This window comes from Rattus rattus, chromosome 12 (genome assembly GCF_011064425.1).
Source record: "Rattus rattus isolate New Zealand chromosome 12, Rrattus_CSIRO_v1, whole genome shotgun sequence".
Lineage (NCBI taxonomy): Eukaryota > Metazoa > Chordata > Mammalia > Rodentia > Muridae > Rattus > Rattus rattus.
The window spans coordinates 61,724,674-61,752,481 of NC_046165.1; the positions used below are offsets into that span (position 1 = coordinate 61,724,674).

Below are 27,808 nucleotides of genomic sequence, written 5' to 3' on the forward strand. Positions count from 1 at the left end.
ATTCCGCCCCTGTGTTTTGTTCTCTCAGAAGAAAAATGAAGGGCCGATCTGCTTTAAAGGCAGGAGTCCGAGACCGCCTCAGCAGCAGCACAGCTGTAAGAAAGCATAGGCCCTGTCAGCATTGAAAAGCACCATGCAGATGGAGATAACATAGATGTAGACCTGGATTTGTCTTTAAGGAATCAACAGCATCTTAATGACATTTTACTGTGTAGTATGGGAGTGCAAATGGGGAAATTAAAGAGGAAAGATACTACTTAATCATTCCTGTGTCATTTTTTACAAATAGTTTTCCATGACATAGCTCCCTTGAATATAGGATACTGTATGATTCCATTCCTTGTTGATGAGGCAATGATACTTTGTTAAAAATTGGTATCATTGGTTTTCATAAGATTTTATTTTCTCTCGTTTCTTTCTTTAAGAATGCTGTATCACACCTGGGCTTGGGCTTAAGTGGTATGGTTTATAACCGGCAGACATAACAAGGGTAGATGTTGGTGAGCAGCTCCATGGGGCTAAGCGCTTGGACTTTTGAATGTACCTGTGGCTGCACATGACTTGGTGCCCTCCTCTGAAAGCTCCATCTTGGCCTTGTGGGTTACTTCAGAAACATAAAAGCCATCTTGGCCTAATTCACAAATAACAAAAACAGAAAGTGACTTGTTTGCATTTCTGTGCACATAGTGTATGTGTTTGAAGACTTGAGTAAAGCTTAAGGAGCATTCAGTGCTATAAGTATACAGGAGTGGTTATATAGAAAAAAATCTTATTTTTCTAAAACTCGAGCTTTATTCACTAAATTTAGTAAGACCCACCCCAAATTAGTAGTGACTGAATATCTAATAATTAATTTTAAATATTAATATTGAAATCTTTAGCCTATACTTAGTACTAATGCCTAATACTTAGCTAAGGCATTAGGCTCCCAAGGGTGTGTTACAAAGTATAACCCAGGACTAATTCCAGTGAGCTTTTGAGATAATTCCCAGGCTGTCTATCGTGTTGGGCTGCAGTTTTTAGGAAGACACTAAAGTCATGGGCTTGTATTATGGGGATAATCTGGTGTTGAAGTGCCTGCTGTTCCATGACTGCACTCTGGAGCTGGTTGTGCTGCTTGGCTAGTTAGCTCACCTTAAGGGCTGGACCCTGCAGAGAAATGGGAGGTTATAGCTAGATGTGTGTACTGACAGTTTCAAAGGCAAGCTTAGCAAATAGAAATGAGAGAATTTAGGAACCAGATTTCTGTCACTGAACAGGTGTCTACAGATGAAATGGCATGCGTTGCAATAAAGGGTGAACGTCAACATGGAGAACTAAAATTTGAAGTCACTCAGCCCTTCTGTTTCAGAGGATCGCTAAGTCATCTGGTATCACACACACCCCATCTGAACTGAGAATATCCAGCTTTGACCCAGAGCCCATTTCTACCCAACCCTCCATTTAAGAAACTGCCCTCTAGTCAGATGAAGCACACTATCAGAGAGACCTACGTATTAGCAGCCATTTTGATGTCCTTCAGGGAGCTTTGCTTTTTAGATTGGACTGCCTAGTCATGCAGGAGATGGCCCCTGACAGTCATGTAAGACTTAAATCCAGCCTAGGGTATTGAAATAATGGGATATTAGGAGATGGTTGTTGAACTTGTAAGTAACAACTTTTTGCTGGCAGTAGAGGATGAGCAAGAGCCAGGAAGAAGTCACTTGATATTTACTTGGTACTGGTGGGGAATCAGATTAGTTTAACACTGGTCTTTCTCTGCTTGTCTTTGAGAAAAGGAACAAGATTCTCTGTGGTAATGATTAACTCCTTCTAGCCCATTGAGCAAAGAGTGCCAAAATTAATAAGGTTTTATAAAGAGCATGTTTGCCAGTTGAGGTTTAACTGTGAGTTCATTACTTCATTACATTGTCTGAACGTTTCCATATGAGTAAATGAGTGCAGCTTCACTCAGCTTGTCAGCTATCATACAGCTAATCCTGTATGTGGATCATTGTAAGAAGTGGGACTGACAGACACAAATGCATCTCCAGTAAGCTAGAGTGGGCTGTTTGTCTTTGCAAGGCAAATGAGTTGCATAAGTATCCTAGCCCCTCCCTCTTCTAAGGATGGCCCAATAACTGTCTAGCTCTGCATAACCCTTAGACTACTCAGCCAGCATGCTACCAATTGTCACATCTCTGAAAGTTTTATCTTTGCTAAGACTTTTTGTAGACTAGCCTGTATTCTTCCTTTATCTTGTGTTCTGACTGTAGCTGGCCTATTTTATTAAGGTGGCTATTGAGTTATTCCACTAATAAAATAACTAGGAAAAGATGAGGGTTTTCCCAGCCTTTGTTTTTGTGAACTGTTGGCATTGTAAAAGGTTATATAACCCGTTTCCCCAAAATGTGCCCTCAGAATTCTTTATAGATGCTGTTCTGTAGACAGGCTCCTTAATTAGTTAAATGTAAAAGATGCAGGTTAATGGATTCCATGTTGTGTCTAGGAAGCTTTGTTGGAGCTGCTGGTTTGCTATGAGTGGCTCCAGCAGGACTGCAGTGCATACCTCTCAACCCTGAAACCACCTCCCTTCAGTCTCAGTTTACTAACAACTTTGTGGAAGGTGCACATCCTAGTCAACTATAAACATCGGTGCCTATATTACATGTTGGTGTCAGCATATGCCTTCATACCAGCATACTTTGCATTCCTTTTCCCTGGCTCCTCCTATAGGGGTTATGTCTCCCCTCCTAGACTTTTAGCAAGTAGAAATTATGGCATATTCACTTTACTACTGTGCCCAACTTTCAGAATAATGATTGGTTTGTACATGTGTCAAAGAAATGGTTGATGTGTACATCCAACAGGAGGAGGCATGTGAGGTTCTTTAAGCAAGGACTTAGTTCCCACCTCTTTCGGTGGTAGATGGTATCATTCTTTTATATACTATCAGCCACACACGTTTTAAATCATTATCTGCATTGGGACCTCAGCTCCTCAGCACAGACTGGACATCAGTTGCCTCCTTTTGTCTCTTGGATAATGATGACTTCCTTTGAGAAGAGCTAGTTGCTCATCTTCTTCATCTTTTCACTTAGCTAAGAAATGAAGAGTGGGTGTATAATATATGATTGCAGCTGGCCCAGGATATAGAAAGTGTCAGGAGGGCTCTTCAGTGGCTCACAAACTAGCTGTATTGGTTGCTTTCTCCACCTTCCCTCCTTCTTACATCTTTCTGTCCATTGTTGACTTCTGTGGCTCAAGTTAATTCGTGCACTTAGATAGTCGGCCTGTTCAAGTCACGTAGCATATGCTTGCACTGTGGGTAGAGATGGAAGTTGACCACCCACTTATGAAGGCAAAGTATGAAGAATGTTTCTATATGAAAGCAAAGACTAAGATAGTTTCTAAAAAGTGTTGAGTTTATACACAACACCTGAACTGGAGGCACATGTTTATGTCAAAGCTTGCTGGTGATCCTTAAGGAAGGGGATTACCCAGAACAGGTGCCTACCTCTTCTCTTCAGTGAGAGGGAGATGGGAACAATTCACTAGCTTTGTAATCTGTAGGGATAAGAGGGTCAGGAGGGAGAGCTATGTGTGGGCTCAGCTGAGCTTTGACATTGTGACCTCTTAAATAAAATGATGCCAAGAAGGAGCAGACATGCTTTGTTGTTGGGGAAGGAGAGTTGTGATTCTGGCTTTGGAACTGAATTGGAAGAAAGATTTTATTAGGTTTCCTCAGTAGTATAAAACTTGGTAACCCCCTGGTTCTTTGAAGAGAGGGTGGCTTTGTTTATTGATCATTTCTCTAATTAAAAAACAAAAACAAAACTCTCTGCAGATGGGCTTGGTGAGACGGCTCAGCAGGTAACGTCGCTTGCCTCACCTAAGAGTGGAAGGAGGAACTGACTTCCCAAGAATTCATCTCACCTCCACATGTGTGCTGTGTTCATGTCCCCCAACACCAGCATGCACACACAATAAATAAGGATTGTGTCATACAATTGGTGAATTGAGTGGTGGCTCTCCACTTTAGGAATGAGGATACTGTTCAATGGTCCTGTCTCTAGAGTAGGTAGAAGTCCACATGGGTACAGGCATGAGTGGGCTTGGCATTGGAAAGAACTAGTTGGCAAGGCATCTATAAAAATAATAATTTTAGCTGTCACCAATCCCATGATATCCAGCCCCGTGACTCAGTTTCACTACTGTAGCAAGAAAACAGCCTTAGATTATTTTTAATAAATGTAAGTAGCTGCTTATTTAGTAAAAGCCCACAATAGGTCATCATTTGTTGACTTCTATATTACTGGAGCAAAACAGTGGGAGATCATTAGGTTGCATCAGTAAGTATGAATGCAAGCAAACTCCACATTTAACACATGGCGGCTTATTAACAAAGCCAGATCTGTGAGCCTATGATTATGTTGGTTTGAACAAACATAAGTAAACGAATTGCATGTATGTGAACCATGTAGATGGTACTTAGAAGACTTGGTGATAGGTTGGGATAATGGCTCAGTTGGTAAAGTTCTTACTGTTCAAACATGAGCACCCATGTTTGATTTCTTAAACCCATGTAAAAAAGCCAGGTGGCAAGGTGCATGCTTATAGTTGGAGCACTTGGAGGGTGAGGTAAGGGAGAAAGGCAGGGAAGTTCCATAGCTTAATGCCCCAGACAGTGTAACCCAATGCCAGTGAGAGAGTCTGTCTCAAAAACAGTGCATGCTCACATTATAGGCCATAGCAGCTTTTGCATAGAGTGGTTCAGCAAGATTGGCATTTGAGTATGTTTTTCTCAGATTCTGGGGGTGGAGGGGAGGTAGGGAATTACAAAGGAGGAACAGTAAAACATTAAATACAATGGCGTGGAAGAGAGGGCCAAGAATAGCTTTAAAGTTGCCCCCCCCCCGCTTCTGTAACTGGCTCCTGAATCCAGCATCCTAATATTTTTAATTTGGATGATTAAAGGAGTAATAGAATTTCCAATAGCCGCAGGGATACCAGAGCTGAACTCCGAAGCCTTGGGAAGTTATGGCCACCTGTTACTGAAAGTGGTAGCTTGGCCGCCCTGTCCTTCCTTCCTCCTCATCATTCTGCCTTCGTTCTGCTGTTCCTTCCCTGCAGTGCCAAAGCATGCCTGTCAGTACGGAAAGTTTCCAACTAAGCCACCAGTATTGCCAGCAAGCATTGTGGACACTGCCAAAACTTGACTATTGTCTTACCTAAACATTTAGACAATAAGTAAAGGAGTGGTAGGTAGGTTTTTTTGTGGGGAGGGGATGTTGGAAATGGAGCCCAGAACTTTCTGCATACTCGGCAAGCATTCCTCTATGAAGTCCCACAGCCCCAAGATGGCAAATTGTTAGTACTCTGATTAGATCCTCCCTATTACGCTTTATTTAATATAAAGTAACTTGTGGTTGTTCTGTCTGCTCACATCTAAAGCACAAGCCTGGACTTGAAGATCAAACTCCTGTTCTTTTCTGTGATAAAGAGGGAAGATTCTGACCAAAGTTTTAGTATCCTATGTTCCAGTGGTCTGATGTTCAAAATGGCAACTTTCAAGTTCATCAAGTAAGGGCAGTCTCAAGACCAATGAGCATGCCTGCTGCAGTGTTCTGTCCTTATAATCTGCAGAGTAGAAACAATCCAAGGCCACCTAACTTGGCAGAAGGTGAGCCAGTGTTCCCTCAAGGAATCCCCAAAGTAGATGTTAGCATTCCTTGTCCTTGTGGTGTGTGGTAGAAGCTCAGGTCATTGCAAACATGGCTCCTGTGGGTCAGCAGTAGCATTAACTGGGAAACAATGGGGCATGGGTGCCAGGAAAAAGAGCATCGTAGGGCAAGGTCATGAAAGCATGGGGAATCTGAGGAATGGCCGAAGGAAAGATGTGTGTTTAGTCCATTATAAAAGGCAGGAGGAGTTAAAGGCAACAAGGAAGGAAAGTGTAGAAATGGGATGGCCATGATGCTGGTGTGACGGCAGAGGGCGTGATTCTGGTGCTGATGCTGCCTACAGTCTCCATGAGAATCTGGTCCTGGCAGAGGGAGGGCTCTGCATTGCATCCTATGGCCACTTGACTCACCATGAATGGTTTCTAAAACCATGCTTAATATCGTCAAGGAGCGAGCACCCTTCACCCATCAATTCTAGTCAAAACACGTTGCATCAGAAGCTCCACATTCGTACACAAAGCTAACGCCTTTATTATTTTATGCAGTGTTCTCTGTGAAAAACTCTATGAAGCAATATGGATCTCCTAATCAAAGTATGGCAAAACTTCCAAGCATAATACCCCGCAAAGATGGGAAGAATTGAATAATTATTACCTGAAATTCCTTTCAAGTTAGCTTTGAGTGGGTCAAAAAGATCAGTGATACCCCAAGATCTTAAAATACTTTTTAAGTCAAACTGATTTTGGATCCTAAACCTGCAAAACAGTAGTAAGTGATTAGTTATTTAGAATTCACACTCTTCTCATACCTCATGAAGTAAGGTTCTAACTGGAAGTCAGTGCACACTGGGCCCCCTCCCCACTTTACTTTTCATTGTTCCTTCCTGTGAATCATACTTGAGATGAGGCTGACCCCTCTGGATGTTCCCCCAGCGTTGTCTTTACATCGGGATGGCCCTGTTTCCCTGATTGCCTTTAAACGACTCTCCATTCCTCAGCTGTTACCTTCCTACTCAGCTGTAGGACTTTCTCTGACTTTTTCAAAATGTTACTAGAGATAGGATCCAGGACCTCCTACATGCTGGAGAAATATTCTATTACTTGAGCTCCACCCCCAGCCCTGTGACTCCTGGTTCTTAAAGCCCAGTTTGCATAGTTGTACTCAAGGTGCACACAAAAGTCTGCTTCCTAATGATATGCTTTATGACACCATAAATGACCTAGAAGCTACTTCAGCTCGTTTTTGTTAATATTAATAAAATAAATATAAATTAATTAAATGAATAGTGCTGACACTGTGTTAGACACTATGATGAGAGCTTCATAGAAATTACTTCATTTTCATATAATGGCTATTATCTCTTATGCAGTAGATGGAAAATTCAAAGCATAAAGTATTTAAGAAACCTGCCCAAGATGACCCAACGAGTATATGGTGCACCTCAGTTCAACTCTGAGCTCTGGGAATGTGGAGCCAGTCTAGCCAACATCACTCCTCACATTGGGTAGAATCTCACGCAGTAGAGGAAAGAAAATACCCAGTACCTTGTATATAGCACCTTGTGAAGCTTTCTCTACTGTGTCACACGTTTTCATGTTTGCTGTGTGCAGTATGTGCCTTTGATATGCAGCAGAGAAGGAATTCAGCCCTGGCTTGCTTGGTAAACGGCAGATGAGAAAGAGTGAGCACACCAACATGTACCCAGGACAAAGCACTTTACATTTGCCATCCAAGAAGCAAGCCTTCAGAGAGGAGGAAACTGCTATTTGTCTTTGAAAATTAAAATATATATATATATAATTTAATTGTCTTTTGTATAAACCATATATAATTTTAGAAAAAAAGGTATGTTGACATTTTTCAAAATATTTGACTCATTTATGAAATTGTCTTAAGTCCAGAAAACATCCTTTTCAAAAAACATAAATGTTAAATGTAATGGTTAGTGCTGTGGACCTCACTTTTCTGATTCCTCTCGCCAGGAACGGCTCACTTTCCAGACTCAGTGGCAAGCTACTTTACCCTATTTCCTTATTGTCTGTCTTTGCAAAGTAAGCCTGACGGCAGTAAAATTTAAATAGGGCTGAGATAATTAAATGAAAAGCCATTGTGTTCAGCACAATGCTTGGTGTAGCATGTGTACTTAGCATTGTGTTTTGACTGTGGTTTCTCAGTAATATTAAGAAAGTTAAAATCTGCAGCTGAGATGTGGTGGGTGATAAAGCTAAATAATATCCTGCTTTAGTTCAGTAAAAGCAACAAGTGAGGTGTGATTTCATGTTCCTGCACGGCTAGGAAAGCAGAGCTAGAGGGAATGAGAGGGCACAGTAACTCAAGGAAACAACAACCAGAAAGCCACCTGCCGCTTACAGAAACTATCAAGGGTGTCACATGGAAAGAAAGCCATAGTCCATAAGAATTCTCAACTACATAGTAGGGATTGACCCAAGAAGAGGTAGGTTCAAATTGAGTCAGCATCATAGACTCCTGCCATGACCAAGCAGAACTCATAAGAATGTAAGATGCGCTCATGACATGGTGATAAGATGACACATTTGTTGACAAAGTGAGGGATTAGGATCCCATGGTCATCTCAACAGATGCAGAGAAGGCTTTTGACAAAATCTAGCATCTTCTCACGATTAAGAAAGCAACAGGACTTGGGAGTGTGTTCAACGATAGAGCACTTGCCTAGCTTGCTTGAACATCACTCCTGAAAACAACATAACCCAAGCAAACAAAAACCCCAAAGGCATCAAATACTCAGCCATCGTGGGACATGAGGTAACTCAAGATGATGAAGAATGCCTACAACCTCTCGCCTTGAGTATTTTCTACAAGTTTTCCATCCAAGATCAAGAACAAGACAAGGATGGCCACACTCATCATTCTATTTGGCCTTGTGCAGGGTTGGGGTTGGGGAGTAGGGATAATACAAAGTTAGAAAAAAAAAGCATCCGTATTACACAGGACGTAATGGCTAGGGATAGAGCTCAGAGGTCCTACCATGCAAGGACCCCTGAATTCAATCCCCAGCACCATGAAAAAAACCCAATAATATAAAATAGAGTTTTAAGAAAAGGAAAGAAGTGACTATTTGCCTTCACAGATGGGTGTAGAAAATATTGAAGAACACAAAAATCCCCTATTAGAGCTCATTTGAGATACACTATCATAAATACGATGTGAAGATGAAATTCAGAAAACACTTCTAATTCACCAAAAATAAGCCAAAGACTTAGAAATAAATTCAGCTTTAAGTATAACACAAACACCTAGAAGCACAAAACACTGTCAAAGAAACAGCAGAATGGAAGACACCCAAAGCTCAAAGCGCTCCCTGGCTGATATCCACAAGACATGCCTGTGTCTAACGCCAACCTGCTTGTTTTGGAGAGAAACTGGTAAGCTGACCTTGTAGTTCCTAAGTAAGACACTTCTTTAGGAAGAAGAGAACAAAGTTAGACTTACTTCCTGGTTTCTAGACTGACTAGAGTTCTAAGAGCCAGAATGATACAAGAACACTAGAATCTATGCCTATGAAATCAAACTGAGAGAACTAAACCTACATTTGGCAATTAATTTTGAGAGTGATGTGATGTCAAGAAAATATCATGGAGGAAAAAAATGATCCTTTTGGTAAATGTTATTTGACACTGGGCCAATCTCCACATACAAACACATGAAGACTTGGCCTCTGCTTACACCAAATGCAGTTGACTCTTGAATAACATGGGCTTCATCTCCATAGGTCCACTTAACATAGATTTTTCTTTTTTGAAATTTTGCAACAATTTGCAGCCAAGAAAAATAACACTTAAGGTGGACACATAAAACTTATGGTCTGGGGTTGGGGATTTAGCTCAGTGGTAGAGCGCTTGCCTATCAAGCACAAGGCCCTGGATTCGGTCCTCAGCTCCGGAAAAAAAAAAAAAAAAAAAAAAAATAACAAAACTTATGGTCTAATTTGTCATTTACTACCAGAGGATACATGCAAACCTGCTAGAACAAGTTAAGCTTAACATACACTTAGAAACTGCCACATGCTGCACCTTTCACTCTTGAGAATGTGAGCAGACAAAGACGCTGCGTTGAATCATAACTGCATAAGATTAACAACAGTGTATTACAGTCATGTGATCACTTTACAGCGGCCTCTGTTAAACATCTGCAGTACCCTTCCTATGCTATCTTGATCATCTGTGGAAGTGGCATGGCCGCCTGTGGGCCTCATTTTTTTAGCCATACATACTACATATCACACACAAAATACATATTGTTTAAACTACTTGGTATAAGAGCTGTCAAGAGCAAGCTATTAGTTTTGAGGGAGTAAAAGTTAGATGTAGGTTTCCCACAGTAAGGGAGGTTGGTGTCCTCTGGCACTCATGTTGTCAAGGTTACAGTAATTAATTCACAGTGGATCAAAACCCCAAAGAGTGAAACCTACAAAACTCTGAAGAATAGGCATAGATCTTTGAGAGAAAGTTTAAATAGGCAATCATGAGATAGTCTGTCCTAGAATGGCTGCATAAGCAGGACCAGAACAATGATAATCTCAATGGACCTCTTAACATGAAAGGAGAAATTTCCACTGGATGGCACCCCTAGATAAAGAACTACAGGCATGCTGGGGGGTGGGGTGGGGCTGAGGGGCAGATGCCTTCAATCCCAGCAGGCAGATCTCTGTGAGTTCAAGGTCAGCCTAGTCCACAAACATAGCAAGTTCCAGGTCAGCCAGGACTACACAGAGAAAACCTTTCTGGAAAAGCAAAAGAAAAAAATCAACTACAACAGTTAATGGTTGTTACGTGTAACAATAGTAACAATTTGAGGAGGAGCACAGAAGAGGTTCAAGAGAGGGTCATTGGAAGAAGGGGGAGTGTCATTCTATACCATTTAAAAACATTTTAAAAGAATGCTTTAAATAAAATATGGTATATCCACACATTAGAATATTATTCAGCCATTAAAAAGAGATGAAATACTAAAACTTTGTGTTCAGTGGGGGAAAAAAGCCCAAATAAAAAGGCTAAGATTATATGATTATATTTGTTGATTTGAATGAAAAGTTCCTAAGAGATCATTCAGAGAGAGAGAGAGAGAGAGAGAGAGAGAGAGAGAGAGAGAGAGAGAGAACTAGTGGTTGCCTAGTACTGAGTAGTAATGACCAATAAATATGTGTTTCTTTTTAAAGTAATAAATATTTTTTTTTCAGTTTTTGGGCTCAGTGTTATAAGCCCTGGCTTTCCTGGACTCAATTTGAGACCAGGCTAGCCTCGAACTCACAGAGATCCACCTGTCTCTGTCTTCTGAGTGCTGGGATTAAAAGCACACACCACCGTGGTCTAAATATCTTTTAGAATTTGGAGTTGGACATATAGCTCAGTTGATAGGATGCTTGCCTAGTGTGCATGAAGCTGTGAGTTTGATCCCCAGCACTATATAAATCAATGACCCTGGTGCACACCTATGAGCCCAGCATTCAGGATCCAAAGGCAGAAGGATCAGAGAGTTCAAGGTCATCCTTGGCTATGTCAAACACTTTCTCAAACAAAAAAAATCAAAATTATTATTTATGGCTGCAAAATTTTGTGAATATACAAAAGAGCCATGCAATGTGCATCCTATCTATCTATCTGTCTATCTATCTATCATCTATCTACCTACCTATCTCACAGAGATCTCTGTCTGCCTCTGCCTCCCAAATGTTGATATGAAAGATATGTGCTACCTCACCCAGTACAATATGCACTACAAAAGTAACTTTTATATATATTTAAATGTTTTAACTTTTCAGGGTTTTTCATAGTCAAATGCAGAAGTCTGGCTCATTTCAGCTCCTCCACTGCCAAACCAGGGGTAGGGACTGCTTCAGGCTCTCTGCTTCTCCTTGTCTGTGATGACCAGGATATAAAGGTTCCTGCTGCAGCTAACCCTGACCTTCACATTATCCCTGTTCTTCTTGATCTTGACAGATTTGGCGTCCTTTCGCTGGACTGTGAGCAGGAAGCCCTTGATTTCCTCAGCTTTCTGAAGCATGGTGACAGCATTGGACTTGGACAACTGCACCCAAAACACTCACAGAGGAGAGAAACGAAGAGAGGAGACGGGGAGCTATATCCCATATTTTTAAAAGAAAGCGAGGAAACAGCCTTGGGAAACTTGTGCTTCATGATAACCATCAGCCTCTTCAAGGAGGAGCAAGACTCGTTTTGGATGTGTGGGTTACGCAGTTGGAACATGACTTGAGTGTTTCTGCAAAGGTTCCTGTGCTGGAAGCTTGGCTCTCTGGGTAAGTGATATTGCATTGGTGGGGCCTTTGGGAAGTTGGGCCTAATAGAAGGTGACTACTCTGGACAGCCCTTGGGAGGTATAAACACAGTTCTACTGTTGGTTCTTACGAGAGTGGATCTCTATGCAAAAGAAAAAGCCAGACCCTAAATCTCTGTCACATCCCTTCTTGCACTGTGTCCTTCTGCCACTGTGATGCCATTGTCTGTGTCCTGATACAGAGCAAACTTTCAGAACTGTGAGCTAAATGAAATGTGTGTGTGTGTGTGTGTGTGTGTGTGTGTGTGTGTGTGTGTGTGTGTGTTATGTTTATGTTCTAGTATATTAGGGAATAAACTGAAAAGCAAACTGATTTATGTCTGGATTTATACCTTGGACCATGGTAGAAACAGCCAGGATTTCGTTGCAAAGCAGGCTAGTACAATATCATATCTAATTTTGTAAATGTTCTCAGCTTTCTCCTGTCTATACCCAGAACATGCATTTTATTCATTAAGTGTATTATTTGACATTATTAGTCTTCTCTGTGAGCATGGCTATGATTGCAGGATTATGGATACAAACGGCTTTGAAACATCCATTCTTGATTATTTAACAGGTTAAATGTTCTTAATGAAAGCTAACTATCCTTGTGCATTTAATTTTATAAATAAATAATTACTCTGGAAGATGGCTTCATAGTTCACCTCAGAGCACTGCTTGGTGATGTTCACATTCAGGCTCACCACCGGGCTTGTGCCCACTAACGTGTAACATTGCACTGGGCTCCACAGCTGTAGATCTTTGGGCTTTCATTCACTGAGGTCTGTATGACGAGCACAGAGCACAGAAAATGAATACTTTGAGGAGCTAGAGGAAAGTTCTTACTCAAAAGCTGGCTGTGCAGTGGGATGTAGTAGCCCACACTTTAATCTTGACATAAGAAGCAGAGGCAGGAGGATCTCTGTGAGTTTGAGGCCAGCCAAGTCTACATGGCAAGTCCTAGGACAGACAGGGCTACACAGTGAGGCTCTGTCAAAAAACAAGCAAGCAAGCGAACGAACCAACTCCCGATCGCATCTACTGTGGTCCAAGCTCTATGTCCAAGCCCAAACCTAAAGCAGTATTAGCATTTCAGTTCATTTCTTACGGGGGTGCTTCTCAACCTTCCTAGTGTTGTGACCCTTCAATACAGTTCCTCGTGTTGTGGTGACCTCCAACCACAAAATCAGTTTTGTTGCTACTTTATAACTGTAATTTTGCTACTGTTATGAATCATAATGTAAATGTCTGATATGCCATCCCCAAGCACACATGGCCCACAGATTGAGAGGCACTGCCTGAAGAGTTTATAGCTTAGCTTTTTGTTTGATTGGTTTTTTGTTCTTTGGTCTGGTCTGGAGTAAGTGAGTGTACTTGTGCATGTCTATGTGTGTAAGGTTGGTTTAGCTTATGAAATAAATAGTTTTATTTTCCTAAAAAACACTTCTATTAGTCTTTGTCTTAGTTAGGGTTTCCATTGCTGTGAAGAGACACCATGACCAAGGCAGTTTTTATAAAGGACAACATTTAACTGGAGCTGGCTTACAGTTTCAGAGGTTCAGTCCATTATCATCATAGCAGGAACATGGTAGTGTCTAGGCAGGCATGGCCCTGGAGGAGCTGGGAGTTTTACATCTTCATCCAAAGGAAGCCAGGAGCAGACTGACTATCTCCCAGGCAGCTAGAAGAGGGTCTCAAAGCCCACCCCCACAGTGACACACTTCCTCCAGAGAGGCCTCACCTACTCCAACAAGGCCACATCTTCTAATAGTGCCATTCCCTGGGCTAAGCATATTCCACAGAGTTGAATTAGAGGCCTGATACTTTTCTGATGATTGTATTCATCAGAACAAAGTTGTTTAAGTCATTGCTGAGCCCCTCAGATCTTCTCTCTTTCTCTTCCTCTCCCTCCTCTTCCTCCTCCTCTTCCTTTCCTGTGTTTTTTGGGGGTCACTGCTGAAGGTTTGGGAGAACATGAGTGTGAAAGTGTCCTCTCTCTGCGGAGCTGAGCGTTTCCTTGGGAGTCTTCCTTATATCAGCTACTCTGGGCCAATCTACTCATCTTCATGTGAGATAACAAGTTCCTCGCTGAGCTGCACTCTCTCTCCATGAAGCCTGCAAGCACTCCCTTCCTTCCTGCCTGATTGTACTGCAGCGTAGCCAGACTAGAGGCTTTGGCAGGGGCTGAGCATTTGGCTTTGAGAGATGGGTGTTTTTCCTTGGGTTTGAGTTCAACTTTGGCCTGATCTCATTTTAGATCTAGGCCCTGCCTCCTTGGGTCTCTCCTTGTATGTTTTTGTTCTAGGAGATGGGCTTATTTTTAACTGCTTGAGAGAGCACTACTAAGGCTGTTACCTTTATTCAATGGGAGCCCTGGTCTTGGAGTGTGACCAAGGCTTCAAGTGGACAGGTAGATAAAGAATCCTTATGCTGTCGATGAGCAACACTATGTCCTTAGGGCTGATCTACACAGCTATGCTGATTTCAGATTGCCAGACAATCTCATCATCTGAAAAAGTTTAGGCAGAACCATTTTGTAAACAATGCATTTTGCTAACAACTTTACTTTGGAAAACAAGATCTAGCATAGTCATTGGATTTTTTTTTTAAAAAATATATTTATATCTACTGAATTTTCTTCAATAGAGGAACCTCTCCACTTAGAACAAATGTATCTTCAGCACAGATGCACAAAGTCTTGAATTTACTATCTAATAGAGACAGGGTCTTACTGAATGGCTCAGGCTAGGAAGAATCACTCTGTAACCCAGGCTGGCTTTGAACTCGCCATCATTCTGATTGCCTGCACTTATAGCTGTACCACCCCCTTTCTGGAAACATTTTGAATTTTTGTGTCTTCATTTGGCTTCTGACTAGAATTACATGTAAGTTTTCTCAGTTACATAAGCAATCTTATCTCTTTGGTTTGATGGAAATGACAGTTGTACGTATAAGGGTTCGTCCTTGTGTTTCTTCATTCCACCATGGCATTGCCTCTGGAGCAAGTGGGTGGGGACTTGAGTCGAATAGTTCATCTTGGGAAAACCCAGGGACTCAACTCTGTATGTATCGTGATCTTCAGAATAGACACAAACTCCAGGGAACCTCTCCCTGGTTAAAGCTTATTTGGCAAGGTGCCCAGTAGAAGGATAGGCCTTGAGTCTGATCACTTGGCTCTAAGTGAAGCCCCACTGGCTACCATGATAACTGTTCTGTAAGGAAGATGTACCCACTCACCTAGGGAGAAACACATCCATCCTCGCTCTCTTTAGTCTTGTGGTCCAGAGGTGGATGACTCTGGCTGTGAGGTGTGGTTCAATGTGGTCCAGAGGAGTGCCCTTGTCTTGGGGAAGCACCAGGAGCAAACTGGCCACCCTTCCAAGGTAGAGCAGCTCCAGAACATCTACCTTATGGCCTGCAGCATCCTGGAACTGGCCTAGGGGTTCAATGGGTCAGGAATTAGCTCTGTCCTAGAAGCTAGGAAAACCCAACGATGCTACAATTTGGAGTAAGCAGACTTACAAGACAGCAACAGTAAAACAGGGTGTCCTCCTCAGCCTCAGGAAGCAATCTGAGACTGGGAACTATTGAGTGACATGGCCCTGTTAATGTTCCTAACACTCTCTGAGATCTCTCACAGAGCCTTACTCAAGGATCCAGCCGCTGGGCCTGCTGGGCAGCGTCTTAGGGAGCTTCCAGTCTGACCTTAGTAGGATTCAGGCTCTTGGTGTTATACCTTATCTTTCAAGAAGGGTGGGTGGGTGGGAGAGCATCCTCATAGAAGCAAAGGGGAGGATGTGGGATGGGGTTTTGTGGAGGAGTAACTAGGAAGTGGGATTCATTTGAGATGTAAACAAATGGAATGGTTAATAAAAAATAATAATTATCACCCCCAAATTCCAAAATAAGCAAACAAACAACAAAGACTTTAAATCTACATTTCATAATGCCCAACTCTTGAAATATTCTACAGACCCGACAAAACACATATTCTGGCTGGATTTGACTTAAGACCAACCATTTCCGTGACCTAAATAGGTCTCAGGATGGGCAGCTGGAAGTCTGTGGGCAAAGACAAGTCCAGGCCACCAGGTGGAGTGCTGTTATAGGATGTGATGGGACAGGTGACAGATAGCAGCAGAACTCACTGAGTTGGAAAAGGGTCGGTGCTGCTGAGGGACTGTAGATAGGTGAACCCACTGCATGCTGTCGCTCATACTTAGTACAGAGCCTGCTGGCATCTGTAGCAACATGAGGCCACTAGGCATCTGCTGGCACTGGGAACCTCCCCTCTGACTGGGACAAATAACCATAGGCAAGAGGGCCATTTGGACCAATGGCATTTCAGGACCAGGGGTCCTTTAGTCTGGGGGCCTTTCAGCCTTCATTTGGTCCTGGCTGGATGTTGTGTCATAAAGGTGTCTTCTAGGAGAATTTGGTCCAAGTATTTTTGATTCCACACGAACATATTCTTAATCAGTGTGGAAACCAATACCAAGCATGAAATTGTGTCCTTGGCATCCAGATAGACATATCATTCAAGGCCCCTCTATAAGCCTCCTGTTACCTTGAGCCTTCCCACAGCCCAGAGAATGGACCCCCAGAGATGGACACGTCTCCAACCAATCCTGTAAAACAGAGGCTACCTCCCCTCTCTTGCCCACGTTGCTGAGTTTCCTCCAACTTTATGAATTTGGAGAGGAGAACTTACCATAGCTGACCTCTGCCACTTGGTGCATCGCTGGGACTTGAAGTACAAGGCCATGGGCACAGGTGAAAGGCAGGGGCTGTAAGGCCACCGAGGAGAATCTCTTCTGCCAGCTACTCTGGAAGGTCATGGTGCTCACGATGGAGAGTTGAGTAGACAGGGCACCGGCCTGCCCCCACAGTGGGCTACCTGGGCCTTCATCTACAGACAGAAGAGCTTCTCTCCAGCTTCATGTTGTTTTTAGTTACTACAAAAGCTTTAATTCCTTATGCTGCCAAGGGACCCACAGTGGCCATGCTAACTGGCTTTTAATTTATTGTCATGGAAATGGAGAGTAAGAACACAGGATTCAGACTGGGTCCCTAATGACTGAGCTGCTGCTCTGGGGCAGTGAGTCACCTTACAATTTGAATTATAGCCTTCTCATTAGCATGCATTCAGTGTGGCCTCCCTCCCTGTTTCTACTAGTGCTCTGGATGTCCCTGGCTGTGTTGAGTCATCCCAGAGATCATTAGGCATTGTCTCCCTGGGCAGATGCTTGCACGGATGAAGCTCTTTGACTGCACTGTCACCCACCTTAGGACTTGTTAATTACCGAGCTGAATCCCTCTCCACACCTTTGTGGAGATAGCTACGATCATAACACACTTCGGGGAGGGTTGTGGTTAAAATTTCCTGTAAGAACAGGAAGAGGCAAGCAGATCATTCCTACAGAGACAGCTTCTGCCGCAGGCCTGCAGTTGTTTAATAAATATACTCTGCTAGGCTCTGCCTAAACGCTTGAAGAAATCTACACAACTTCTGGTTGTCACTCTTCAACTTCCCAGATGTGAGACGTGAGACTCAGGGAAGCTGGCCACACACCACTATCAGTCACCCAACAAAAGAGCACTTGAATCTGAGCAACTTTCATACCCATGCCTTTGCACTTGAGAAAGATCAAGTCTTTCTTTTTCTTAAAGAATACCAGGCTGGGAATTGAGAATACCTATGTTGGATTTTGAGTGGATCTCTTGACAGCTCAAGAAGGATATAGGGAATCACTCCTTAATTAAAAAGCATTTTAACTATGTGTCTATGTATCTGCTGTGTGTGGGTACACGCACATGAAAGCAGGTAACCTTGGATGCTTTAAGCAAGCATCAGATACTCCAGAACTGGGGCTAAGGGCAATTGTGTGCTACCTGATGCACCCCTTTTTTAAACAGCTGAACCACTTCTCTGGCCCCAAGAATCAGTTCTTTAAAAGTCAATTGTCAAAGCTAGCCTAGAGCATTTGAAAATGTTGAGGGCACCCTGAACCTCACCATGGCTTCGGACAAGTGATAGCTGGTGCTATTTCTTTGCAGCCCTTAGCCTTGCCAAGGAAGGCGGTTTTCCTTTACCTGTGCTCGGTCTAGTTGTGCCTTTGGAGGCCTCCATGGTAGTGGTGTTAGGCTCACTGAAGTCAGCTAGCTCCAGACTGCTGTTGGCCCACCGGGAGACCTGCTCCACAAAGCAGGGAGACAGAGATGTTCCGGTTTGCATGAACAGGGTGCAGGCCAGCTCCATCCCGATGCCTTGACTGGAGTTGTGCAATGTGATATAAACACTGTGCAGGAATTCTCTCACTCTTGGGTCTGTGAGAAAAGAGTGTTTGTAAGGGCTTGCCCAGCCTCCACCTTCAGGTTGTCTCAGGTGTGTCCACTCCAAAGTCCCTCACTGGAAATGGCATAGCTCCCTCGTGGAAATCCACCTAACCCACAGCTTAAAAGTTGGAAGAAAACATGCTAGATCACAAACAAGTCTAGCTAGAAGAGAGTCTGGCAGTGCCTTGGAAATGGCAAAACTGTGTTTGACTTCCTGATTTAGGGACATTGCTGAGTTCTGGAGGAGAGTCTAGACATGGGAATATGACAGGTCCAGTGTGTCATAGTGGAATTTCTAACAGGACGCCAGAGGAGTTCTGTGCAGTGTCGTAACAAGGATGGGCAGTGGTTGGAGAGTTGCTTTCCTAGGTTGAGTTTGTTCTGTGTTAAAGGCCATAACTAAAAGCAACTTGGGTGGGAAGGGTTTATTTTGCCTTCTAGTTTATAGTCCACTACCTGGAGAAGTCAGGGAGAAACTAAGGCAGTTAGAGGCAAGAACTGAAGCAGAAAACATGGAAGGACTTTCTTGTCCCTGTGTCTTGCTCAGCCTGATTTCTTACACATCCTGGGACTACCTGCCCAGGTGGCAACACCCACGGTGGGCTAGGTTCTCTCACATCAGTCATTAATGCAGGAAATGCCACACAGACTTGCCTATGGGCCAGTCTGATGCAGGCATTTTCTCAACTAAGGCTCCTCTTCCCAGATCAGTCAGATCTTGTCAACATGTCACATCTGAGGTCTCACGTCCAGGGTTTTACTGTGCTAACCCCGGATTCTCGAAAGCTGCTTTTCCCAGATGTTTTATCACAGCAAAAAGAACAACAGCAATGCAGCCTGAGATGAGTGTTGTCGAAGCCAGAAATATTGAAGTAGCAGAGCGATGGGCTGGAAATGGACCTCTGAGCCTGATTTTTCCCTGCCCATCTGCACACAGAGAAGAGCCCTTATGTATGTTCCAGAATGTACAATGCTAGAATAAATTCTTAAAGCTTCACGGTGTCTATAAGCATTGCAGAGAACACTCCACAGTCTAAGTTACAATGAATGCTCTCAATGATGCTTTGAAGGAAGGGCTATGGTCCTACTACACAGGGTGGAGACAGACGAGGGACAGGCCCACTCATCATGTGCTTAGCATCACCATGTTGGAGGTAAAGCCACATCCTCATCCTGTTGGTCACAGGGTGAGGAACAGCTGGGTTCGAGAAGACCCTGCTTGGGAGAACTCTGTTCTCCAAATGAATGGGGAACTGTAGAGCACATTGATTTGGGGTTGGGGAGAATTAGGGACTATATTTACTACATTCTAGAGCATCTGTTTTCAAACTGTGGTCCAGAAATTTAGGGGGATTATTGTCCTGCATAGAATTCCTGTCATCTGAACAATATTTCGTGGGCTCTGTGGAAGTCTTGATCATCATCATACATGATCAACCAGTTAACCAGATACCAGGATGGGATCTGGTCTCAGAACTGACACCCTCTTGCATGTCCCACCGAGATCCTTTTTCCTGACTTGTGTGAGACTCTGTTGAAGACTCTGTGCCTGCCTTTTCTGTATTAATCACATTTCTTTTTCCTGACCAGCTCAGACGTACTGTCTTCTGGGGAGCCTCTGACCTGCTTGGTGGAATCACAGAACCACGCAGCACCCACCCCCTCGTCTACATGTGTGGCTCCCCTAGACAGAGTTGCCGCCTTCAGAGTTCTCCTCTTGTGCATAAGACAAGTTCCTGACCAGCCATGGTCTGTATTGCAAGAGCACCACGAAGGAGCCTGTGGACGTGTACGCTGCTGTGGTATAAGTGCTGAGAATGACCAAGTTCTAAAAACTATCTTTGGTTTCAGTTGTCCCTGGAGAGAACAAACCTACCTGTTGTCCATCAGGATTGTAAGACTTGTTTCAACAGTGGTCAGGGTATGCATTGAGGAGGACAGGCAGTTCAGGGGGCACTTGGTGTCAGACATGTTGAGTGCATGTTGACTTGCTAGCTCGAGGGTCCAGAGGAAGCCATAGCCAGGCTGAGTTGGCATTATTTCATGTACCTTCTGACAAATCTTAATTCATCCAAAGCCTCCTCTCGTCAGTTTTAGTGATGCTCATTGTTTTGTTTTGAGATGGGGTTCCTGCTACATAACAGACTGCCTTGGAACTAAGAAATCTTGCCTCACTCACCAACACTAAATTTTATATTGACACCTTAGTCCGAGATTGAGAAGGGAAGGCCATGTTTGCCTTAGCTGCATCATGAGTGTAGGTTAATGCTGCCTGAGCTGTGTTCTAAAGACTCTCTCTGCTGTTAGCAGAGCTGTTTTGAGAAATACAATATGTAGATGTAAGCTGGCAGAAACCTAAGAATCATGAAAATAGGTTGATCAAAAGCATAGTCCTGGGTCGAAAGAGTTTACATTTAAGCACAGCCCCTTATTGATTATATGATTCCCAGCAAGTTGTCTCCACCCTCTGCCTATCTGCTTCCCCAAATAGGGGTGCCAATGAAATCATCAACCTCAAAAGGGTTGTTGAGGCAATCAGTGAATGTTTAGAAGGTGTTTCCCACCCCTCCCAGCCACAGCAAGCATTCTAAAAGGGGCAGTGACTCAAAACCATCACACTGCCATGAGGCTAGAAGGGAGTCCCCTCAATCAAGAACAGCTCTGGTAAAAATCTGAGTGCTTCATGCATGGCCCTGTCTCTTCCCCTGTGCACACAGGGATCTTAGCTCCCCACTGAGAGCACCTGAGCGGGTGGAGCAGGGAGCAGGGCTGAGAGGAAGTGGGAGGGAAGCCTCTTACCTTGCACAGTATATCCTAGGGCCTCTGCCAGCTGCCAGCCAGTGTTGCCCCTGGCTGCAAACTGCAGGATCTCCAGGGAGAGGGATACACTGGCTGGTGAGATGACGAAGTTTGTCCCATTTGTCTCTGCTGCTGCACTCCGGTAGAGGTGGAGGGCAAACTCAGTCTTCAGCAGCCACAGGCCTTCACTGAGGGGGCTGCCTCCTCCCGCTAAAAAGCAGGAGGAGAGAAGGAAGAGGGTGACCTGCAGGAGAGGCAGCATGGTGGCCGGACACCTGCAGTTCAGAGGGAGGAGAAGCTGGTGACATGGAGAGAGCAAGTCACCTGAGAACTGTTTTCAGAGCCCAAAGGACAGTCTTGCTACACTTCCTTGCTTACCCACCATGATCCTACCCCTCTAGGCTGCTTGGCTGGGCTGGGATCCTTTTGAAAACTTAACCCTGTGTGGGAAGATCTGCTCCTGTTACTGCATGTGTGGCCTTGGAAAAGTCCTGGTTATAGCAAAACAAATCATTATGTTAGGAAAAGAAATGTGAAAAGTGCATCCTGTGGTTTCTTAGTACTTAGCCTGCTTACAGCTGGGCCATGCTTCTCATGAGTAATTATAGTACTAATCATGCTCAAAGTTCATTTCTTTATGCTAAAAAGATTGTATATTCTTGGTTGAAATTCCCACAACCATACTAGATATTGTAACTATAGTCATGGGGGCTGTGCTCTAGAGAACTCAGTGACTCATTGGTATGGGGAGAGAAACAGAGCTGTGACAGATACCTGGCCTTTAAGAGTGTTACATGAAATATCAAGACCATATATGTACGTTCAAAGAGTGATGCATGGGATAACTGGGCCTAGAATAGTAGACTCCATGCTACGTAGTAGATTATTCCACAGAGAGTAGAACAATAATAATAGAAAGTCCCTCCTCAGAACTGTGCCCTCCCAGGACGAGGGGCTACCACGAGTAAGAAAGGAATGCCAGAAGGGAGCAGGAAGAGCAGAGCAGAGCACTTTCGTTGGCTGTGCCGACAGAGAGACGGTAGCAATCTTTGCTAAGTGCTCCAACTGTGGGGCCAGGCTAGGTTGATGGGAGAGGGATGCCCAGTCAGAGCACCTCTTACATAAGTTTATAAGCAAGGCCATGGGCTCAGTGATATTCACTTTAAATAAAGATCCAAGAGAAAAAGCCATGTTTCCCAGCTTCTTCCCTTCAGGGCTGAACACAAATGCACATGACCTAGGAACCCATGACGAGGGAATTTGCATGGGTGTGAATGTCTAGAGAGAAAGTAGGCTTCAGTCTCAGGTCGTTAGTGAAAGCTTCAAGTCCTACTCTGAGAGCTCATGCAGTTTCTGCCAGCTCCCAAGACAAGAACACTAGCAACCCTGAGCAGACAAACTCTGATGCCCGGACTCCTGGTGACCCAGGTCCTGCCATGACGACCAGGGATGAGCTCTATACTCACCGACTCGTTAATCAAATGGTAGTTTCCTTGTTGGAGTCTGTCCTTGTGCCTTGAGCACCAACATGCTGCCCTTTTTAAAAGAGTGGAGCAGAATGTGCTCTGAATCACAAGCCATCTCAGGGAGGAAGCTGCCAATTGCCGTCTCTGCCGGCGATGTCTCTACCACTCCGTCCAAATTCCTGGAGCGTCGAAGTCCTGCAGGGAGCCAGGGGAAGCGACTCAGCTCCAGGCAGCAAAGCTGAGATGAGAGCAGAGTGCGCCTTCTAAGGCTTGTGACCTGGTTGTACCAGCAAGGAACCCTCCATCTAACCCTTTATGACTTTGAAGAATTCCGAGATAACTCTGGGTTTTGCTGGGTGCCAGGTACCTAATGCCTCTCCCCTCCTCCTGGAAACAAAACAATAGATCAGTCTTTGAGCGTGACCTCAAACTTTCAGCAAGTTCAATGCTGAAAAAGAAAAAGCAAGCAGTGCAAAGTCTGGTTCAATCAGGTTAGAGCAAGACAGCTGGCTTCACCTGTTTTTAAGAAAAGCAGGTAGGTGTACCTGCTGTGTAGTGTGAGCCCTAGATCGGTCCTGAGATACAGTGCAACAAGTCCACCATAATAATTGAAGAGAGATCCCGTAGGGGTCCCTTTCACTTGACAAGCACTCACACCCCTATAGTCAATCAGTGGGCAAGTCACTTTAAAGCTTAATCATAGATATTTAATCCAGGAGTCTTAGGGGAGTTACAGTTTGGTAGCTGTTTCATGTGAAATCTCTCCAAATCTTGAATTTTGATGTAAATTTACCATTGTGTGTCTTGGACTCTAAACCACAGTATGGCAGGGGAAAGAAATGTATTTAATTCCCATTAAAGTACCCAGAGAAAGCATTCCATCCATTCATGCATCTGAGAACTAGCTCCCGATTGCCCGCTGGGTTCCCAGGCTCTGGACCAGTTGGGGGAAATGTAGCATTGAATCAGCAACCTGGCCTTCACTCTCACTGGACTCTTTCTCTGTGAGTGTGGACTTTAGATGTTCATACCGACAGTGCTAAACAGAAAGCTGCAGGAACTCCACGGGCTTCCTTGTGACACTTCAAGGTTCCTAAGGGTGGACTTACTTTAGCAAAGGTTGATTAAGTAATTGCCAATAGTAGGATGGAGAGACGCCTGAAAAACAACGTCTGAAATTGGGCAGTGCGGCTGTGTCACTTCCGTGAACATGATTTCCTAACTTTATGAATGTACAATTCTAAACTGCTTTTGAAAGCATTCTCATGAAACAATACCAGGGAAACTTAAAATGCTAGAGTTATTTCCCACATGGATTAAATATTTCAATGTGTGGATGAATAAAATATGAATAGCAACCGGTGTTGTTTTGGAGTGCTCGGCAGAAGCTGGAATGCCATCATTGGTCTCTGACCAGTTATAGAGATTGCATGTTGGCTTCCATCTTGCCAGGATGAATATTGGTTATTTATATGGATATTGGTTATTCAGAGCCATAAAAACAAGCAAAGCAAATGTTATTGAATATATCCGCTGTGTTTTACGAACTGTTACTTTCCACTCACAGCTGCACATTATGTGACTCCCCATGAGCACACATATTATTCCCATTTCACAGAGGGAGAAAGTAAGACAGAAGAACTCAAGAGTCTTGAGGCTTGAACCTATAGCTCCCTGTTTTCATTCTCAGGCTTATGTTATTTCCCACAGTCTCAGTGGTGTCTGTTAAGGGTCCAAGACATTGGGTCTTTTGAATTCCCCACGGGATTCTAAGGCTTTTGATAGTCTATCCAGACTCTGGATAGCATGGACTGGTGACATGCTTCTAGACTGCTTTCATTTCTCAGGGCTGCTCTGGTAAAGCACCTCTAGACAGACAAAGTGCAGCACTATTAGATTATGATGCTTCTCTTCATTCCTTCTGGTCACCCTACCGATACCTCCTTCAGATCCCACTCTCTCCCTTTGGGACTCACTCGCTCTGAACCTATTCCCAACTAGGTACTTTCTAGCAAGCACATGTAGTTGGAAGACACAAGCCATTTCCACCTTCTGAGTTCACCAGAGCCCTTGCCAACTGCCTGAATGGGACCCTCTTATTGTCCTATCCCATCTTGAAATCCAGAATCAGTCCACACTGTCTCAGGGAAAACATGGTCCAAGTTCCTTGATCAGGCCACTGAAGGCATCAAATTGTAGTTGACAAGCAGAAGACCTGAAAAGAGTTGTATTTATACTCCAAATACAAACAAAACAAAACAAAACAAAACCAGGAGAATCAACATTCCCAACCCCTGTATGAGTTAGCCTTCTGAACACTGTAGTCATTCCTGGTGAAACAAGAAGGTAATTTGAAGGAAGGAAGGAAGGAAGGAAGGAAGGAAGGAAGGAAGACTCAACCAATAAACTAACTTCAGATGTTCAAATCCCAACACAGAAATAAAAACAATATGAAGCCCCAAAAGTAATGACCCCCATTGAAGATGACCTGGAAGAACTCTAAGATAAAATTAAAAATAACAATTAAAAACTATGGTCAAACACCCAAAGACAAAAAAACCAAGTGAGGAATGAAACAAGATGTCCAATCTGAGACATGAAAACAGTTTGAATTTTAAGAAAACTCAAACCAAAATGATTCTGAAAATGAGAAACTCAATAAGCCAATTAAAAATCTCCAAGGTAAGCCTCAGCGATGGAACGACCATGTGGAAAAGAGAGTTGGGGGGAGAGACTGAGCAGAGGAGTCAGATAGCTCAGTAATGGCCAATGAGATAAAGTATGAGTAGAACATGGAAAGGTTTGGGGTCCCATGAAAAGACATAAGCTTTGAATTATGTTCATGAAGCAGGAAAGGAAACCATGGTGGAGCCAGGAAATATCTTCAGGAATATCGTAGAAGAAAAATTTCCAAAACTGGAAAGAGAAATGCCATTCATCTTCAGAAGAAACACATTCATTTAGAATGTGAAACAAACAAGGCCAAAAGGGAATTCTCCAGGATGCATTACAACTAAAACATTAAAAACAGAATAACAAAGTCGATTGAAACTTGCAAGAGATAAAGAAAGGTCAAGTTATTTACAAGAGCAGCACTGAGTTACCTCACAGAGACCATCAAAGCCAAAAGGGTCTGGGAAGCCATGCTCTAAGTGCAGGAAGACCAGAACTGTCAATCCAGATCATCATATCAGTACACTATATTAGAATTGAAGGAGAAATAAAAATGTTCCATGATCAAAACAGATCATAGCGCTTTATGAATACTAAGCCATCTCTACAGAGGATATGAGAAAGAACACTTCAATCTGAAGAGAAGAACAAATTCACCCAGGAGGTCAAATAATGCCAGAACAGGTAACCAAAAGAGACCTAAGTAAACATTAAAAATGAAGTCAATAAAATGACAGGAACTACTATATATATTTCAGTAATATGTCTGAATATGAATTGTGTCAATTCCCCAATGGAAAAACATAGACTGGTAGGTTGGATTGTAAAATAAGATGCATTATTATTGTTGCTGCTGCTGCTGCTGTTGCTTCCAAGGGGAAACCCTCACTATCAGGGGAGCCATCACTTTCTGGTAAAAATGGATTTCCAAGCAAATGGAACTGAGAAAAAGCAGACATAGGTATTCTACTATCTGACAAAATAGATTTCAAATCAAAACTAGTCAGAAGAGATAAGTAGGGATTTATTGAGAGAAAAATTCACCAACAGGATATTATAATCCAAAATATATATGCACAAAACATGGAGGGAATCTAATTTTATAAATTAAACACTATTAGATAGAAAACTATAGATTGATGCTGACACAATGACAGCGGGAGATTTCAACACCCTACACTCACCAACAGATCATTTGGGAGAAAACAACACCTAAATAGAAAAACTTTGCAGCTAAATGGCATTATAAATTAAATGTGTATAACAGACATATACAGAACGTTCCACACAAACATTATTCAGTCTTCTCAGCAACCCATGGGACACAAGGCAAGTCTCAATAAACAGAAACATGGGAAAACAGACCCTGCAGCCAATCTGATCACAGTGGAATAAAGCTGGACATCGACAGCGAGAGGAAGTACGTGAGCCTATGGAAAGTAAACAACATATGACTGGGTCAAAGAGAAATGATGGAGGAAAATGTAAATTCCTGTAATTGAATAAAAATGTAAATGCAGTTAAAATCTACAGGACATGCCGATGGCACTTCTGAGACTTGAGAGCACTAAGTGCCTGTATTAAAATTTTTGAGACATCTCAAATTAACAACTAATGATATTCCTGAAAGACTTAGAAAAACAAGAAAAACGTCACTCAGGAAAAAGCAGACAGGGAGCAAAAATCAAAGTCAGGGCTGAAATCAACAACAGAGAAACAATGAAAGGAATCAATAACATAAAGAGTTCATTTTTTGAAAAGATTAATAAGATTAATAAGAGTGACAAACTTTTATTTAAATAAGCCAAAAGAAATGAGAAAGAATCTAAATTAATAGAATTAAGAATGAAATAGGAGATATTTCAACAGACACAGGAAATTCCGTGAATTAGAAGGACATGCTTTAAAAATCTTTATTTCAGTCTCTGCTCCTCTCTGTTCCAGAGACAGCCATATCTTCTTGTGCAGTGTTAGCCTCATCCTGTAGACAAGATGGTGAAGGTTGGTGTGAATGGATTTGGCCGTTACCAGGGCTGCCTTCTCTGCATCTGGCAAAGTGGAGATTGTTGCCATCAATGACCCTTTTATTGACTTCAACTACATGGTCTACATGTTCCAGAATGACTCTACCCATGGCAAGTTCAACGGCACAGTGAAGGCTGAGAATGGGAAGCTTGTCATCAATGGGAAGCCCATCACCATCTTCCAGGAACGAGATCCTGCTAACATCAAATGGGGTGATGCTGGTGCTGAGTTTGTCATGGCGTCTACTGGCATCTTCACTACCATGGAGAAAGGTGGGGTCCACTTGAAGGGTGGGGCCAAAAAGTCATCTCTGCTCCTTTGGCTGATGCCCCCATGTTTGTGATGGGCGTAAACCATGAGAAATATGATAACTCGCTCAAGATTGTCAGCAATGCATCCTGCACCACCAACTGCTGAGCCCCCTGGCCAAGGTCATCCATAGTAACTTTGGCCTCATGGAAGGGCTCATGACTGTAGTCCTTGCCATCACTGCCACTCAGAAGACTGTTGATGGCCCCTCTGGAAAGCTGT

At 43.2% G+C, this 27,808-nt stretch overlaps 1 protein-coding gene and 1 pseudogene across 1 annotated transcript; both read right to left on the minus strand.

Moving 5' to 3' along the window:
- Positions 1 to 13: 13 nt before the first annotated feature.
- Serpine3 (serpin family E member 3) lies at positions 14 to 21,406 on the minus strand (the record flags this gene model as incomplete). Its single annotated transcript, XM_032918055.1, has 7 exons — positions 21,114 to 21,406; positions 18,072 to 18,305; positions 16,690 to 16,887; positions 15,216 to 15,414; positions 6,318 to 6,418; positions 545 to 631; positions 14 to 93 (listed from the first exon to the last, which is right to left on the minus strand). Coding segments are annotated over exons 1-7 (1,161 nt in total), but the record flags the coding sequence as incomplete, so codon positions are not given.
- Positions 11,495 to 11,705, minus strand: LOC116913745 (annotated as a pseudogene).
- Positions 21,407 to 27,808: the final 6,402 nt, after the last annotated feature.